The 17465-nt window shown below is 35.9% G+C and overlaps 1 protein-coding gene across 1 annotated transcript; it reads left to right on the top strand.

Annotated features, from left to right (window-relative positions):
- The first annotated feature begins 1286 nt into the window (after positions 1–1286).
- Positions 1287–14925, top strand: LOC123540813 (cytochrome P450 1A1-like). Its single transcript, XM_053525921.1, has 7 exons — positions 1287–2213; positions 2712–2775; positions 4266–4407; positions 6982–7056; positions 8029–8097; positions 9787–9793; positions 14333–14925. Exons 1-7 carry the CDS (start codon positions 1412–1414, stop codon positions 14923–14925), a joined length of 1752 nt encoding a protein of 583 aa, XP_053381896.1. The 5' UTR covers positions 1287–1411.
- The last annotated feature ends 2540 nt before the right edge of the window (positions 14926–17465 follow it).

The raw sequence follows: 17465 nt of genomic DNA, 5'->3' as shown, positions 1-17465 counted from the left end.
ATACCGAAGGCCTACCACAGATACCTAAAACGTACCAAGAAAATGAGGGTCCTGATTACCAGCATCGTACAGCGCTGGACTACCAGTATCTTTTTTTTTTTAGATTTTTCTTGAATCTATAGTTTTTTTGTTTGTTTTTTTTTTTCTTATTTTTTACAGGATTTATTATGAAGCACAAACTTTCACTAATATTGCTACCATATTCGTATACAGAGGTCTAATTTATTCATTTGAATCATTTACATGATATATTGCATTATATTGCGCAATAAATCACAGGTGTCATGTACTTTTGAAAAGAAAATGAATCACCTTGTGTCCAATAATGTACTAAAAGTATTGCTATCGCTAACTGTAAATAAGACAATGCATTTCCAGCTAATTAGGAATGATTGTTCTTCAGAAATACAAATTAGTTTTAGAGGTTGTTCGTTTCGGTAATTAGCAAACCCATTTTTTTTTAAATATAATTAATTACTAATTTCTGCGCTATGGCAATCTGCGCTATATTGCTATGTCTGCATTGTACGTCTTCGGCATTCTTAGATTCTGAAAACAACAACTCTGCCACTAATGACGTTTGTAGACTATGGCACCGACCACTTACACTACGGCACTACTGTTAATTCGTTTATAAGTACCATAGTTGACTGTTGTGTTTAACAAAAAACATAGTGAATTTATGTCTTTAACATATAATGGAGATGGCTACCATAGTGTATCGACTGTTTTACATAACAGTTACCACAGCGTAAAAATGTAGTATATTTTATGGATTTTCTTGTTTGTTCAATTGCGAGATAAACTGATTTTCACCAAAAACCTGCATTACTCGATTAGAGAAATAGGCAACCCCGTTTTTCTGGTACGCAAAAGTCGTCGCTGGTAGCCTTTCAACAAAACAGTAGCGGTAATGGCGAACGGCGAAAAGATTGCTCTGGTAGCGCATCGGTATATGATAGTGGCAGTCGAAAAGATTTGTTTATTTACAACTGTGAGAAGTTTTATTAAAATCTAGATTGTAGAAAAAAAATTCGATCCGAACGTTCAGAACTACCTTAAAATCTCCTTAGCATTTCTACAGCTAAAAAAAAAAGATCTGTTTATTTTTCAGTGACATTGAAAGACAATGTGCGATAATGCATTTTCACGCATACATTTATGCATTTTGCATTTTACCTTGTCCTATTTCAAAAAAAGTTTTAACCGCATTAAAGAAACAAAGACGGAACTGCATTCGTCTTGTACATTTAGTTTAATACTATCACGGTTATATCAAGCTCTATATAACTTCTTGTAAATGACAGATATTGTTTATTGTATGATATGCAGTCAGTAAGTAGGTCGTGTCAGTACAATTTAGGCACACAATCTAATTAATGCTCGCTGTGTGACTGAATAGTGGTTTAAAATGTCGGCTTTAACAACTGTGTTAGGGATTCTTTCTACAGCTTTTTTAACTTTCTTGTTCATTAAATGGGTCTTGCAAACTAAAGGAAAAAGGTATCCAAGAGGACCAATGGGGCTTCCGGTTGTTGGACATTTACCGTTTTTTGGACGTCATCCGCCATCAACATTCATGAAATGGTGGAAATCGTATGGGAATGTCTTTTCGATTAGGTTGGGGAGCTGGAATACAGTTGTCGTAAATGGCTACAAAGCGATCAAGGTCGCGGCCGAACATCCAAACGACACCTTTAGTGGAAAGCCGAACTTCGTTTCCACGGAGGTTTCAGCCGAACGTATCCATGAGGATGTATTTGCGTTTGGTAATTTCTCGCCAGTGTATCTAAAACAAAGAAATCTAGCGTCAAAAGCTCTGCGTTTGTTTACGTCTAAAAGAAAAGACGTTATTGAAGAATTGGTTACAAACGAAGCTGTCGCATTTGCGGACTCCCTGATAAGAAAGTACAGTACAAACCCAGGTTATATAGAAATCGAGGTTCAGACTCTAGTTGTACGGATAATTTACCAATTTCTATACGGGCGAGGGAAACAGGTTGATGTTGACAGACACGTTGAAATAATCTATAGAGAGATCGAAGAATTTAATGAATTTACCGGAAGTGGAAGTGCTATAGATGTGTTGCCATGGCTACGATATATCATGCCCTGGAAAGTCGACGCGCTTCGGAAAATTATTGCCAAAGCAGATGATATTATGTGGAAACAAGTACAGGAACACTATGAATCGTTTTCTGCAGACCACATTTAGAGATGTGGCGGATGCTATCATAGCAAGTGATGCAGAGGACGAAGAAAACAAAGACAGATATGTGTTGACAAGAGCAAGGTTGAATCTAACGTTGTCTGATCTACAAGGAGCCGGGTTTGTGATTTTTATAGTTTTCTGGCTTTCTTTGTCGTTGTTGTTTTCTTTTTTGCCTTTCCGTTAGTATAGTCATTAGCTAATTTTTTTACCGAAACTCCTCTGTTGTCACTTACCCGTCAGCAATTACAGGGATTGTATACGCCACAAGATGGTACAAAGACTCAATAATGGAAAAGATTGCGCTTGTAATACCAAAGCCATAGTAAGTACCTCAACCCGCAACCCCCTGCTCGCAGGCCTGTATTTGACACAGTATAAGATAGTTTGTGTGTGTCATATGAAACAGACTACCCTCGGGCACATAGAATCATTTAATTAACAACGTCATAATATTGATCCTGTCATTGATCTTGACTATGTTAATATTGTTATATTTCAGGTTTAAACAGAATTTATTTTGCGAGAGGCTTTATGAAAATTACCCAGTATGAAATGGGCATTGGGTTTGCTATTTTTTGCTTTGTTAACCTATTAGAGGCCTCTTTCGTGAATCTTGCATAGGACGTAATATATGTATATAAAATCTTAGAGAAAAGCGATAATGGCTAAAATTCCTTTGACGCACAAGATTTATAGCCCTTCATTTTGTCAAAATTGCCGTTGGCCTTGGTAAAACAGTAGCGAATAAACTCCAAAACTGAAAGAGACTACATTCAAAGAAATTTATCCTAAATGTATATGCCCGGATGTGGTTTCCAATAATAAAATATGGCCACTGAAGTAGTCAAAATCGCCATATTTCACATTAGTCATGCATTATCCCTTACCATGCTGGACACGATTGATTCTGCCTTTGCGACCAGTGTAGATTATGATCAGCTTGCTCATCCATGCAGTCTGTTCATGATCTGCACTTTTCGCCATTCAGTCACTATCTGTCTGGTATGCACCCCGTTTAACAGTTAATGGTACTGTCTTAATTGAAAGATAGACAAGTTCATTACAGAAATTTAGCTGAGTAAGGGTTATAGAGATAACATTTCGTGATTAATCTTCACTAAACTCACACACCGCCGCAAGATAACAAACGAGTTATCGCCTTTCATTCAGCTAAATATTGTAAATTTGAGATAATTTTGTTACAGACGACTAAATATATTACATCTTTACAATACTAAGTATTCCGTCAAGATATATAGGACAACTATGACCCGTTTGTTTTAAAGAGCAGGCAAGGATATATTGAGGTACACTCAGTGTTTTCAGCCAGCGGGATGTTTTCTTACGATTCTTTAATCATAATATTCATGATCAGTCACTAGGTTATTTCACACATAATGTTGTTTTCCTTTTAACGCTTTCTCTTCTGAAAGGCATTGATTTAGTCTTGCGTTTTATGTAAATGTACAAGCCTTTTTTGAGAGCACTTTTATTCTAACATACAATTGCTTCTGGTTAATATTGCGGGTGTTAATGGATTTACGTAACAGGAAAAACTTTTATTTACACTTGGCTTTGGTTCTGAAACAGGGTTTGGGCTTGGAGTCAGGTTATAATGTAAACCAGTGGTATTTTGTCACTTACCGTTCCGAGGCGGCCACTAAATATGCTTCTATATTCGTTCGTTTTGTACTCGATGTTTCAACATTTCATTTTGTCTATGTCTTGTGTATATGTTAATCATGTACACAGCTATGGGGTTGTGGTTAGAGAAGGTTGCCTTTGCTGCACATTGAGGTTAATCAAAGAAATATATAGAAAGTTCAGCGCAATAGTGCCAAACTCCTTTTAAATAAAACTGGAGTAACGGCAGTATTGCGCACAACCTCGATATGGGGAAAATGGAAATATTCCTTGTGTTAAATTTCACAATTTCACACGTTTATGTACATCCCGTATGTAATTTCGACAGTAGGAGGAATAGCTATGTTCATTCTAATTTCAAAGTCGCATAGAAAGAATTACACCACTTGTATATATTTGTGTATTTTAGTGCGGACACAACAAGCATAACATTGTTATGGTTGATACTCTACATGACCAAATTCCCACAGATTCAAGAGCGCGTGTTTGCAGAGATAAATACCGTCATTGGGAAAAGTCGGAATGTTGAGCTGAAGGACAAGCCTAACCTTGTATACACGAATGCTGTTATTCTTTAAGTTATGCGAATTGTTACCCAGATTCCATTTTTCAATGACAGATGCAAAAATAGAGGGACTTGATGTTGATAAGGACACAGTTGTTCTTTTCAATTTGTATTCGATACACCACGAGAAAGAGTTCTGGGGAGATCCAGAATGTTTCCGTCCGGAACGGTTTATACTCGGAGACAATTCGCTGGATACGAATAAATGCAATCACGTTCTTGCTTTCGGTCTCGGCAGACGCCGTTGTGTTGGGGAATTCCTCGCAAAAATGAATGTTTACCTTGCGTTTTCCATCGTCATGCAAAGATGCAAGTTTATTAAACCACCAGGTGAACGCCTGAGTCTAACTCCTATACCTGGTCTTGTGTACACGACTAAAGAATTTAAGGTGCTCGTACAGGAAAGAAAGTAATGGTTGTTTCCGAAGCTGAATATTTCTAGCTAAAGATGTCTGCAAACGTTGATGTTAATACTTACTTTCAATTCACAGAATACCATGTATATGTCAGATACTCAAGATTGCGTTCTTAATTGTTATGATACCAAATGCTGTCATGAAATTCAAAATAATGCTAAATAACATACAGAACTTACATTTAACGTTAAGAAGTATGAGCGTTTATCGTTTGGTCACTAGAAGTTTTGGGTACAGCCTTTAAAAGCTGAAACAAGACGATATGTAAGAGAACTAGTACAACAAAATATTACTGTAAATTATGCACTTTAAATATGGTCGAGGATGAGAAACATAGTAATCAGACACGTGTCCCTATACCAGATGAAGGAACTGCTTCAACAGAAACCGATTTACATTTTTAACACATACCTTCGAACATCACCAAAATATGCATAGAATCAATTATGTGTGCCACCTAATATACGGATATCAACATACAGAATCACGTTTTAAATATCTCGTAAACTTAATATTCATTCACAGTTTTGTTTATTTTTGTATGACGCAAATGCCTGTCATATTTATGAGACCTCACGATCAGCAAACGTGTTACATAGATATGAAACCTTAAGGGCAAATGCCACAGTTGCCTATGTTTAGTATAATCATATTTCATTGCTGTCTGTTTCAAAGATACACACAATAGTACATACATTTTTAACATAAAACAAAACAACGACAACAACAAGAAAAAAGTTGGGCTACGAGTTATTTCAACATCAGCATACAGCCCTTCCTATATAAAGAATGTTATACTCTATTAAACAGATCAAATCTGAGCAAGTTACTTGAGAGAGAGAAATAAACATCAACAAAATATTACAATAATACAAGAGAAAAAACATATCAAAGAATACAATTCTGTAATGGAGCTACTATTTTGTTTCTTAATGCTGCCTCTGCATCCCGACCGTACCAAAACAAAAAAGCATGCTTGATACAAACCCATACTTTGTGCAAGCAAAGCGGAACATAAGTAGACAATTTCATTTATAACAGAATGTATATACATTTTTACGTTATTGAATTTATTGTACTTACTTAAACCGATTTGATTGTTGAATAAAGACTTGCACTGCTAAAAAATAAAATTATTTTCTTCTTCAGTTAGTTCTTCTTTTCAAAAGAGTAATATATTTGTGTTTAAAGGGTGGAATTGTCTTGTTAATTGAAATAAACGAGTTCTTTCCTCAGAGTATCTTTTACAAATAAAGAAATAATGTTCTGCATTTTCTTTTCCGTTTCAACATTCACAAAAAGGGTCATTTCGTAAGTGATTATTGTAAAGATCGTAGCTAAGGCTGCTACATTTATTTCTTAAGCGAGCATGAGAAACTGCATTTTCTCTTTCTCCTTCTTTGGTACAATGGGAGGCTTAAATAATTCTTTCAATTTTGCTTTAAATATGTTTAAGGAGGGTGATTCTCTAATTAAAGGTTCTAATTCATTCCATAACTTTACTGATGATGGTATACAGATTTTGAGAATATTTCTGTACGGCGTGTTGCAGTCACAAAGTTGTCATTATTACGAAAATTATATGGCACTGTTTCGTTAACTAAATGTGGAATAAGGTCATTTAAATAGACTGGTAGACTGTTTTGTGCCTTCCTTTATACATTAAAATCAGTTTTTGTATTTTACGCCGATCGGATAAAGAGACCCAGCCTATTTCTTTTATTAAATTGTTTATTGAAACTGAGCGAGATAAACCGGTCACTGTTCTGGCCGCCTCATATTGTAGTTTTTCAAGTGTTTCTTGTTCATAATGTGTGCAGCTATCCCAAACTACTGATGCATATTCAAGTATTGGTCTCGTATAAGAAATGTATATTTGATGAAGAGTTTTTCTAGTAAGTTTAAATGTTAATGCTTGAACAATATTTGATTTGCAGGTATGTCATGTTTCGTCATGACTAAAGGTTGCGCCAAGATGCTTATGATTTTCAACAATGTCTAATGGTACGAAGGGTTATTATTTATCAGTGATAAAATAGAACTTAGTTTTGTTGGGAATAAACTGAACCAACCACTGCTTCGCCCAATCATTAATTGTTTTAAAATCATTGTTAAGGATACTTTCAATTATGTTTACATTACAGTTTGAGACGGCGAGAGAACTATCATCTGCAAATAACCTTGATACACTTACTAAATCGTCAGCCTATATTATTAACGTAAATTAGAAAGAGCAAGGGACCTAGCACTGACCCTTGTGGTACTTCAGCGTTTAGGTATCTAATACTAGAATAAGATGTATTAACAAATACTGTTTGATTTCTGTCTTTAAGGTAATCTGAAAACCAAGCCAACAAAGAACCAGTAATGCCATTTTGTTCAAGTTTAAAAAGAACACCTTTGTGCCAAACTTTATCAAACGCCTTCGAGAGGTCACAAAAGACAATGCATGTAGAATATTTTTCGCCGATTGCTTTACATGTTTGATTGTAGATATCTATTAACTGATAAACTGTACTATGTCCAGGTAAAAAACCGGCTTGATTTTTTATATATTAAGTCATTAAAATATAAATGATTGTAGACGTGTTTAAAGACTTTTCCAATACAACTGATTAATGAAATAGGTCTGTAATTTGACGGCAAATCCCTGTCCCCCTTTTAAAATGAGGCATAACATTAGCGGTTTTCCAAAAGATTGGATAAATATTCTCTTGTAGTGATCTGCTAAAAATTATTGATAGTGGCATACAAATGGTTTTAGCTGTATTTTTAAACATATGACGGCTTATACCATCAGGACCGTTGGCTTTTTTGATGTCTAGATTAAGAAGACTGTCTGTTATTTCTTATTCGTTTATAAAAAAAGTATCTACAGTTTCATTTGTCTTCATTTTAAAATTAGGTAAATTTGTATTCGAGTCATCTACTGTAGCAATTGATACAAAGAAATCATTCAAATTGTTAGCTTTATCAGAATCAGATATAGCGTAAGTATTATCTTGATTCTTTAATGGGGGTATTTTTTTCTGACGCTACAGTGTTTTCCGTAATTAAAGTTTTTACTGTATGCCAGTATTTTCGAGGATTTGATGCATTCATGTCACTTTAGTTAAATTCTAAATTTTTGTACAAATTTCTTTTGCATACTTTTTCATGTTATTTACTTTGTTTCTTAATTGTTTGTACAGGTTCCAGTCAGTCACCTTTGGGCAAGATCAAGAAAAATACGTGCAAATGTTTCGCTGGCATTACAAACCGTATCATTATAACGTATGGACCAGTCGCACGTTCGAATAAGATTGTTAAGCTGTTCGAAATTTGCGTATTTGTAGTTTTTTTTTTAACTTGAGAATTTTCGGTTACACGAGTAGGTTCGTTAATTACATTATTCATGCTATTAAGATACAACTGTTCTTTGAATTTTCGGGCAGATGGATTTAGCTGGACTTCGTTTACATCACCAACAACGATGAGTTGTGATGCAAATTTCGGTTGCCTGGGTATCTGGGTATTTTTTCATTCATATTTCCGTTTTAAACTTGATTCTCAGTCAGTACACAAAGGTTAAAGAAATTCTGCCCGTAGGGAACTTTTTCCCTATAAACATATAGGCAACTGTGGCATTTACCTTTAATAAACGGTTGTCCTAGCTGTGAGGTTGTTGAGATGCACAAAGATCGTATGCATGCGCTGCACATACGATGTCTGAAATTTTATAGTAGAGCTACCGCTAAAGGTTATCAATACCCCTAGTCACCGCTTTGATGCAGATAAAGTAGAATGTTGTGATCATGACTGTGACCTGTTAGACTTTGGATCTTGTGGCATTTGTTTTGCTCTCTGCATGTTGTCTGACAACTAATGTCAGAGTTACAAAAATCCTTCAAATGGTTAGCATACAGTTATTGGCTGTTTGATCTTTGACACCTAAGTATGACATTGACTTTGGACCAAATGACTTGGGTTCTGTACTCTGTATGTCATCCGACTGAGGTAAACAATTGATGCTATTTTGATGAAGTTCATTATTGTGGTTTTGAAATTAGTGGGTGGGTACGAAGTTAAGCCATTTCAAATTTGGCCTCCAAGTGTGACCTTGACTTTGGACCTAATGACCCGGTTGTGCGCTGAGGATGTCGTCTAGGTGAGGTTAACAACTGATGTTAGTTTTATGAAAATCTTCCAACCAGTTTAGACAATATTTGACCTTGAACCTCCAATTATAACCTTGACCTAAATTGCGCATTCTGTACTGTATGTCATCTTGACGAGATTAACAATTAATGCTAGTCCTATGAAAATTAATCAAGCGGTTAAGAAGAAATTGAGTGGAAAAAATGGACGGACATGTGTGACGTCAGAAAAAAAGACCCTGGCACCTTGAGGTAATACCAAAGTATGTACAGTTTACTTGGGTGGATACAGATCATCTAATGGTGAATCAATCTAAAATGAGGGAAACGTTTTGCAGCAGATGACAATAAGTACTCTGACAAATATAGAAAACACTTACTTTTCATAAATTTCATCTATTTGTGGATAACTGTAAGATATACCTATTTTCAAATCGAAGAAAAAAGCAACATAAGGATATCATATATTGACACGAAATGCTAATATTCAAAGCTGCTCCCTTTTAGAGACGTTACTTTATTGTCCAATGATGTATACAAATAAAGTATACAGGAACACAGTGACTTTGAGTAAATCATATACCTGTCATTCTATATGTATTTAAACTTTAAGATATTTGTAAAAGAAGGGTATTAACATATGTAAATGTTGAGTTCTGCTCAACCCGGGGCTAGAGGGCGTGGACGGTAGCATGCATTTCCACTACCGTCCATGAACAGGCTCAATCAAACCGAGCCTGCAACATTTTCGTTTTTGTTGTGTTGAGTGACCTGTGAAGTTTCCACTTTTTCTATTTTATTTATGTTAAACAGAAAACAGGTAAGTATGAAATATTCTATTCACTATGTATTTTTCTATTCTATTCTACATTAAATAGATATTTTTTCATAACCTTAGCCGGAATCATTCTTCATTACTCTTAAATGTTCACTCCATTCTCATGATACTCCATTCATTTGAAAATGTCTTGACCTCGTATCAGAAGTAAGTCTTAACCATTTTACATGTTCCTATGTTGGTTTGGATTACAGTTGAAATTATAATAATATAATGTTGTTTTATTTTTCATTTTGTCTGGTTTTATTTTCTAACTTACACTTATTGTATATGCTATTTGAACGATCACAAAGTTAACATGGCATTCCGAAGCGCATTTCTCTTTGAGCTGCTATTCATGCGGAAAAAATAATTATATCTTTTTTTTTTTATTTAAAACTGATTATTTGGAAAGCATACCAAAACAAAGGCACAGTTCTCACTTCTCATTTAATCGTTTCTTTACGTTTCATGACTATTGACCAATTAAGTCTATTACGTAACACGGTTATATCAAGTTTTCATAAAATGTCGGTATTAACAACTGTGTTAGAGATACTTTCTATAATTTTTATTACTTTCTTGTTCATTAAATGGGTCTTGCAAAGTAAAGGCCAGAGGTATCCAAAAGGACCAATTGGGCTTCCGATTGTTGGACATTTACCGTTTTTACGTCAAAAGCGTTTCGTTTGTTTACGTCTAAAAGAAAAGACGTTATTGAAGAATTGGTTACAAACGAAGCTGTCGCATTTGCGGACTCTCTGATGAGAAAGTACAGTATAAGCCCAGGTTATATAGAACTTGAGGTTCAGACTCTAGTTGTACGGATAATTTACCAATTTCTATACGGACGAGGAAAACAGGTTGATGTAGTAGACAGACACGTTAAATTAATCTGTAAAGAACTCGAAGAATTTAATGAATTTACCGGAAGTGGAAGTGTTATAGATATGTTGCCATGGCTCCGATATATCATGTCCTGGAAAATCGACGCGCTTCGAAAAATTATTGCCAAAGGAGATGATATTATGCGGGAACAAGTACAGGAGCACTATCAAACGTTTTCTGTAGACGACATTAGATACGTGGCAGATGCTATCATAACAAGTGATGCGGAGGACGAAAAAAATAAAGACAGATAATATATATGTGTTGCAAGGGCAAGGTTGAATCTAACGTTGGGTGATCTACAAGGAGCCGGGTTTGTGATTTTTATTGTTTTCTGTCTTTCTTTGTTGTTTTTTACCTTTTCGTTAATATAGTCATTAGCTCAATTTTGACCGAAATTCTTCTGTTGTCACTTACCCGTCAACAATTACGGGGATTGTATACGCCACAAGATGTCACACAGACTCAATTATGGAAATGATTGCGCTAGTAATACATATACCAAAGCCATAGTCCCGCAATCCCAAACCCCTCATGCTCCCAGTTCTATGACTGTGCATTATTTGACACAGTATTAGGTAGTTTGTGTGTGTCATACGGATCAGATTTAGTTAATATCAAACTTAATTGAATCAATATGAGAAAATCAGGACAAATATGAAAAAAGTCAAGGCCTGTACTAGTACGAGAAAACGGAATTCAAGCAACTTGCCTGTCCAGTACCGAGTTGGTAAATAAAATGACCAGCCATCAATCAAGTGATTTCGTATTTACCTTATCATTTGTCCTCTGGTCGTTTTATTGACTTCGATTTTTTGGCCGATCAACCTCGGGCACAAAGAATCATTTAATTAACAACGTCATAATAGTGATCCTGTCATTGATCTTGACTAAGTCAATATTGTCATATTTCAGGATTAAACAGGTTTTTTTTGCGAAAGTATGAAAATTACCCCGTATGTATATGATTTAACTGACACCGGCAAGTATGAAATGGGCACTGGATTTGCCGTTTTTCGCCTTTTCAACCTATTAGAGGCTACTTTCGTGAATCTGACAGGATGTATATAAAATCTTAGAGAAAAGCGATAATGACTAAAATTCCCTTAAGGCACCAGAGTTATAGCCCTTCAATTTGTCAGAATTGCCGTTCGCTTTGGTAAAGCAGTAGCAAATGAACTCTGTAACTGAAAGATACTACATTCAAAGAAACATATCCCAAATGTATATGCCCAGGAGAAAAATCTCGATGATGGACAGTGGTTTTCAATAATAAAATATGGCTAATGATGTAGTCAAAATCGCCATATTTCATATTAGTCAGACACTACCCCTTGTCATGCTGGACACGATTGATTCTGCCTTTGCGTCCAGTGAAGATCATGATCAGCCTGCACATCCGTGCAGTCTGATCATGATCTGCGCTGTTCGTCATTCAGTCAGTATCTTTTTGGTATGCACCCATTTTAACAGTTAATGGAACTATCTAAACTGAAAGACGGACACGTTCATGAAAGAAATTTAGCAGAGTAAGGGTTATAGCGATAACGTTTCGTGATTAATCTTCACTAGACTCACACATCGTCGCAAAATAACGAACGACTTGAATGCTCAAATAACACCAGATTTATTGCCTTTCACTCAGCTTAAGATTGCAAATTTGAAATCATTTTGTTACAGACGACTAAATATATTACATCTTTACAGCTGAGATATATAGGGCAACCATGACCCGTTTGTTTTAAAGAGCAGGAAATAATACATTTAGGTACGATCAGTGTTTTCAACCAGCGGGATGATTGACAAGTCATGTTTGGTGCGATTCTTTAACCATAATATTCATTATCAGTCATAGGGTTACTTCACATAATGTTGTTTTTATTTTATTGCTCTGTCTTCTGAAACGCATTGAATACACGCGTATATGGTTCTTTAGTCTTGCTTTTTATGTAAATGTACAAGAGTATTTTTATTCTAACATGCCATTGCTTCTGGATACCATTGCGGGTGTTATGGATTTACGTAACAGGACAAACTTTTATCTACACTTGGCTGTGGTTCTGAAACATGGCGCGTGTTTGGAGTGAGGTTATAATATAAAACATTGGTATTTTGTCACTTACTATTCTAAGACGGTCACTAAATATGCTCCTATATTCGCTCGTTCCGTCCTACGTTTCTACGTTTTATTTTGTCCATGTCTTGTGTATATGTTAATCATGTACATAGTTATGGGCTGCGGTTTGAGAAGGTTGCCTTTGCTACACAGTGTGGTTAATCAAAGAAATATATGGAAAAAATATTTCTTGTATAAAATTTCACAATTTCACATGTTTATGTACATATATATTTCGGCGAAAGATGGAAAAACTATGTTCATTCTAATTTCAAAGTCGCATAGAAAGAATTACACCACTTATATATATTTGTGTATTTTATGCCAGACACAACCACAGGTGGCAGTAACGTACCTCGGATACAGTATGGGTCCATGAGCCATATGCACTTAAATTTATTACAATTATAATGTTTACTTAGGAAAAAATGACAAAATGCCTTTTTGAAAAACAAATTGCACCCGTGACAATGAGTCATGTGAAAGGTAGGTAAGAACAGTTTGACATGTGCATTGCTTCCAGGTCAGTATATTTTTTTCAAAACAATATTTCCTTATCAATGATTGGCCGTCTTTCGGGCAAAGAAAAATCTTTCAGAAAAACCTTACTTCAAAGCCCAGTTCAAAACCGTTTACGCATCACGAGCGAGCAACGGCGTACGAAACTGTACTGTTTTCTCTGTCAGAATAAAACCCGCACATTTTTCGCACCGATGTCTCTCCCCTAAAACACATTAAGCACACCGTGCCAGTTTAAAATAACGTTATTACCGTTCAGAACAGGCTAAACGCAAACTAATAAAACCGAATATCAGTTTCAGTCCTACTTTGTGACTTACAAATTCACTATTTAACTTTTTCGCTTTCGCTAATCACCTTCGCCTGCCATGATTACCGATGACAAGACGATGGTTGTAAAGAACGTTTTCATTGACGGAGACAGTTTACGTATTTCAAACGTAGCGATAAAATCCGAAGAGTTCCCGAATATAAACAAGCAGCGATTGCTCACGAAGATTATTTACCAAATTCAAATCAAATGGCAACTGGTAAGTAACTAAGTAGAATTGAACCTTATTTTTAGTCTTGTTAGTTTACATTTAGCATATTCTTACTGCTTGTAGCGCTATTTTTAACTGGTATGGTGTACTTGATTTGTTTTAGGGGGAGACTTCGGTGCGAAAAAATGTGTGGGATTTATTCGGATAGGGAAAACACTGCCGTTTCGTACGCCGTTGCTTGCTCCTCCTGATGCGTAAACGGGTTGGAACAGGGCTTTGAAGTAAGGTTTTTCTGAAAGATTATTCTTTTGCCCAAAAGACGGCCAATCATTGATAAGGAAATATTGTTTTGAACAAAATATACGGACCTGGAAGCAATGCACATGTCAAACTGTTCTTACCTACCTTTCTCATGGCTCATTGTCACAGGTGGATTTTTTTTTCAAAACGGCTTTTTGTCATATTTTTTCTTAAGAAAACATTATAATTGTAGTAAATTTAAGTGCATATGGCTCATGGACCCATACTGTATCCTAGGTACGTTAGTCCCACCTGTGGACACAGCGAGCAAAACATTGTTATGGTTGATACTCTACATGACAAAATTCCCGCAGATTCAAGAGCGCGTGTTTGCAGAGACAAAAACCGTCATTGGGAAAAGTCGGAATGTTGAGCTGAAGGACAAGCCTAACCTTGTATACACGAATGCTGTTATTCTTGAAGTTATGCGAATTGTAACCCAGGTACCATTTTCGCTTCCGCATTTTTCAATGACAAATGCAAAAATAGAGGGACTTGATGTTGACACAGCCGTTCTTTTCAATTTGTATTCGATACACCACGAGAAAGAGTTCTGGGGAGATCCGGAATATTTCCGTCCGGAACGTTTTATACTTGGTGACAATACGTTAGATTCAGATAAATGCAATCACGTTCTTGCTTTCGGTCTCGGCAGGCGCCGTTGTGTTGGAGAATTCCTCGCAAAAATGAATGTTTTTCTTGCGTTTTCCATCGTCATGCAAAGATGCAAGTTTATCAAACCACCAGGTGAACGCCTAGGTCTGTCTCCTTTACCACGTCTTGTGTACACGTGCAAAGAATTTAAGGTGCTTGTACAGGAAAGAAAATAATCATTACGAAGTACAGCAGGTGTGTGTTTCTGTAACTGCTTGTTAATTAACATGTCAGTAAGCGTTGTGGTAAAAGCGAATGCCTGTAATATCGGTGTATGTACATTTTTGTCTGTTTCCGAAGACATTACACTGACCTACTGAACTGAGTCTAATAACATAATGAATGTTTGATCAATGAAACATTGACAATATTACCGTAAAAGCTGTACAGAGAATAACAGGCTACTGTCTTTTGATATCAATGTTATCAGGGGGCCTCCGTGGCCGAATGTTTAAGGTCGCTGACTTCAAATCACTTGCCCCTCATCGATGTGGGTTCGAGCCTTACTCGGGGCGTTGAATTCTTCATGTGAGGAAGCTATCCAGCTGGCTTACGGAAGGTCGATGGTTCTACCCAGGTGCCCGCTCGTGATGAAATAATGCACGGAGGGGCACCTGGGGTCTTCCTCCACCATCAAAGCTGGAAAGTCGCCATATGACCTGAATTGTGTCGGAGCGACATTAAACCCAACTAAATCAAATCAAAATCAATGTTATCAGGTCAAGGTTGATATAGGCTGGAAGGGGTGAGAGTACCGAACCCCTTCCGCCCATATCTGCCGAGTCTGAAACATTGATATCAAAAGACAGTTGTCTGTTATTCTATTTACCATTAAACTCATAGAACCTGCCTAGAACAACGTATTTCCTCATCTCTTATTTTGTAAAAATTGACGTCTGAAGCAAAAATTAATAAATTCATATTTTATGGATTTGAAAATTCATCCGCCCCTGAAACATCTGAACGAAACAATACGGCAGCCATATTGAATTTAACTTCGACAATGTTTATTGACTTTCTGATATTCTTATAAAAAATAACAATGAAATAAACTCATTAAAATCATCCTCTTGAATAAATCAGAACATGCTTTATTTCCACATCATCAAACATATGACTCAGACAACTACATGTCTAAATCACTGAAAATTTCACTTCCAGTTCCAGACATTTTGATGTGTGGAAGCATATTATTATTATATACGCTATATTTTCAATAGAACGTTTAAGTACATTTTAAAAATAAGAGAAATGTATGTGATACGCCTTGGATAACGACAAAAGCAGTCAGTACATTATATCATAGTGATTGTAACAACCACCTGGTTAAAGGTTGCAGTGATTTTCAAATTCAATGATCATTCTCTTTGTATATAAGCGCGACAAAAGTCTCGAGATTGCAAAATCTTTCTACACGCCAAATTGATCCGACCACTTTCCAGTTTTCTTTGTGCATTTTGTAGAATTTTATGCAAGTAAACATGTAAATGTTCTTTTGTTATTGTTTAATTATTATGCCTTCTCATTTACAAGGCAGACATTTTTTTCCTTACTGCCAAAGCACTTTAGTATCGATGCCTAAGTCATCCGATAAGGCGTCCAGTCTTCAATGTGGAGGTGTTCTTCAGATGTTCATCCGAACGTGGACACTTATGAAAGAAAAAAACACCAAGGACAAGGTTAGACCCCACAAACTATATGTTTATACTGGGTATGTCGAAAAAATAGTTCCCAGCAGTTTTTATTGCTAACTTAAAAATAACTCGGAAAATAAATGTAAATCGGCAAATGAAGACACGTATATTTACGTATTTAGAAAACCACAGTCCGTTCTTGTACATTTTAGGTGTAAGCAAACACGAAGAGTATAATGTAGTCAATGATGAGACAGATGTAAACAGATGTTGCTCTTCTTCCATCTCCATACCTTCACACAAAAGTTCTATGTCTATGCTTAATTTGTTTGAACGACTTTTTCGTGCGAATCTTAGTGTGTTTTCTTTATCACCGTCTTGTTTTTTCGAGTGGTTAATGTTTTTGATGTAGAGTTGCTATAAAATCATAGTCGTTAGATTTAATTCTTTCACTTGAGAAGGGAGCTAATGCTACTCTCTGTTTGGGTACCAGCTGTATGTTAGAATATTCAGTGGAAAACATACGAACATTTTCAATAAGGAAAAATGTCATCCTTCTTCATGTATTTTTGAGTCTACAAGGTATTTGTTAGATCTTTGTTTATATTATTGCATTCAGTTTATGTATACACGTCCTCACCAAATGTGCACGTGCACATATATACATATACCCTATTTAAGAATGGACTGTGTATGGGCGACTGCTTTCTTTGAATGTTGCTTTTCCTGTGGGACCTCTGTCCCTTTTTCTGCGAAGAATCTCTTGAGTATATTTGACATCAACAAAAAGTAATTGCATACCAGAAATATATATTAAGATATATAAATTTCAAATTTTATTTTTGGATATTACTTAATATACCCAGGGTATGTTGGTGCCAAATTGTATTCATTCCGCGACGTACTGTTGCATGTACCTGGTAACTGGGAACATTCCTTTGTTGGGATCTTGGAACGATTATAAATCATCAACCAAAGGCTGTTCCAACAAACCAGTTCATTTGGGGTTGCATGGGGTTGGTATTGCAGCAGCAAATAATTTCGTTTCACTTTCGTGACCTTTAGATATACATAGTGCGACA

Source organism: Mercenaria mercenaria, chromosome 16, assembly GCF_021730395.1.
Source record: "Mercenaria mercenaria strain notata chromosome 16, MADL_Memer_1, whole genome shotgun sequence".
NCBI lineage: Eukaryota > Metazoa > Mollusca > Bivalvia > Venerida > Veneridae > Mercenaria > Mercenaria mercenaria.
This window is presented reverse-complemented; position numbering and strand designations above follow the sequence as displayed.

What these genes read in the sequence shown, in the direction of transcription:
- LOC123540813 (XM_053525921.1), top strand. Translation starts at nt 1,412, where the DNA reads ATGTCGGCTTTAACAACTGTGTTAGGGATTCTTTCTACAGCTTTTTTA. An exon ending in CAGTATGAAATGGGCATTGG is followed by an intron (nt 2,776 to 4,265) that starts GTTTGCTATTTT and finishes TGTGTATTTTAG; the next exon opens with TGCGGACACAACAAGCATAA. An exon ending in TGAAGGACAAGCCTAACCTT is followed by an intron (nt 4,408 to 6,981) that starts GTATACACGAAT and finishes TTTACATTACAG; the next exon opens with TTTGAGACGGCGAGAGAACT.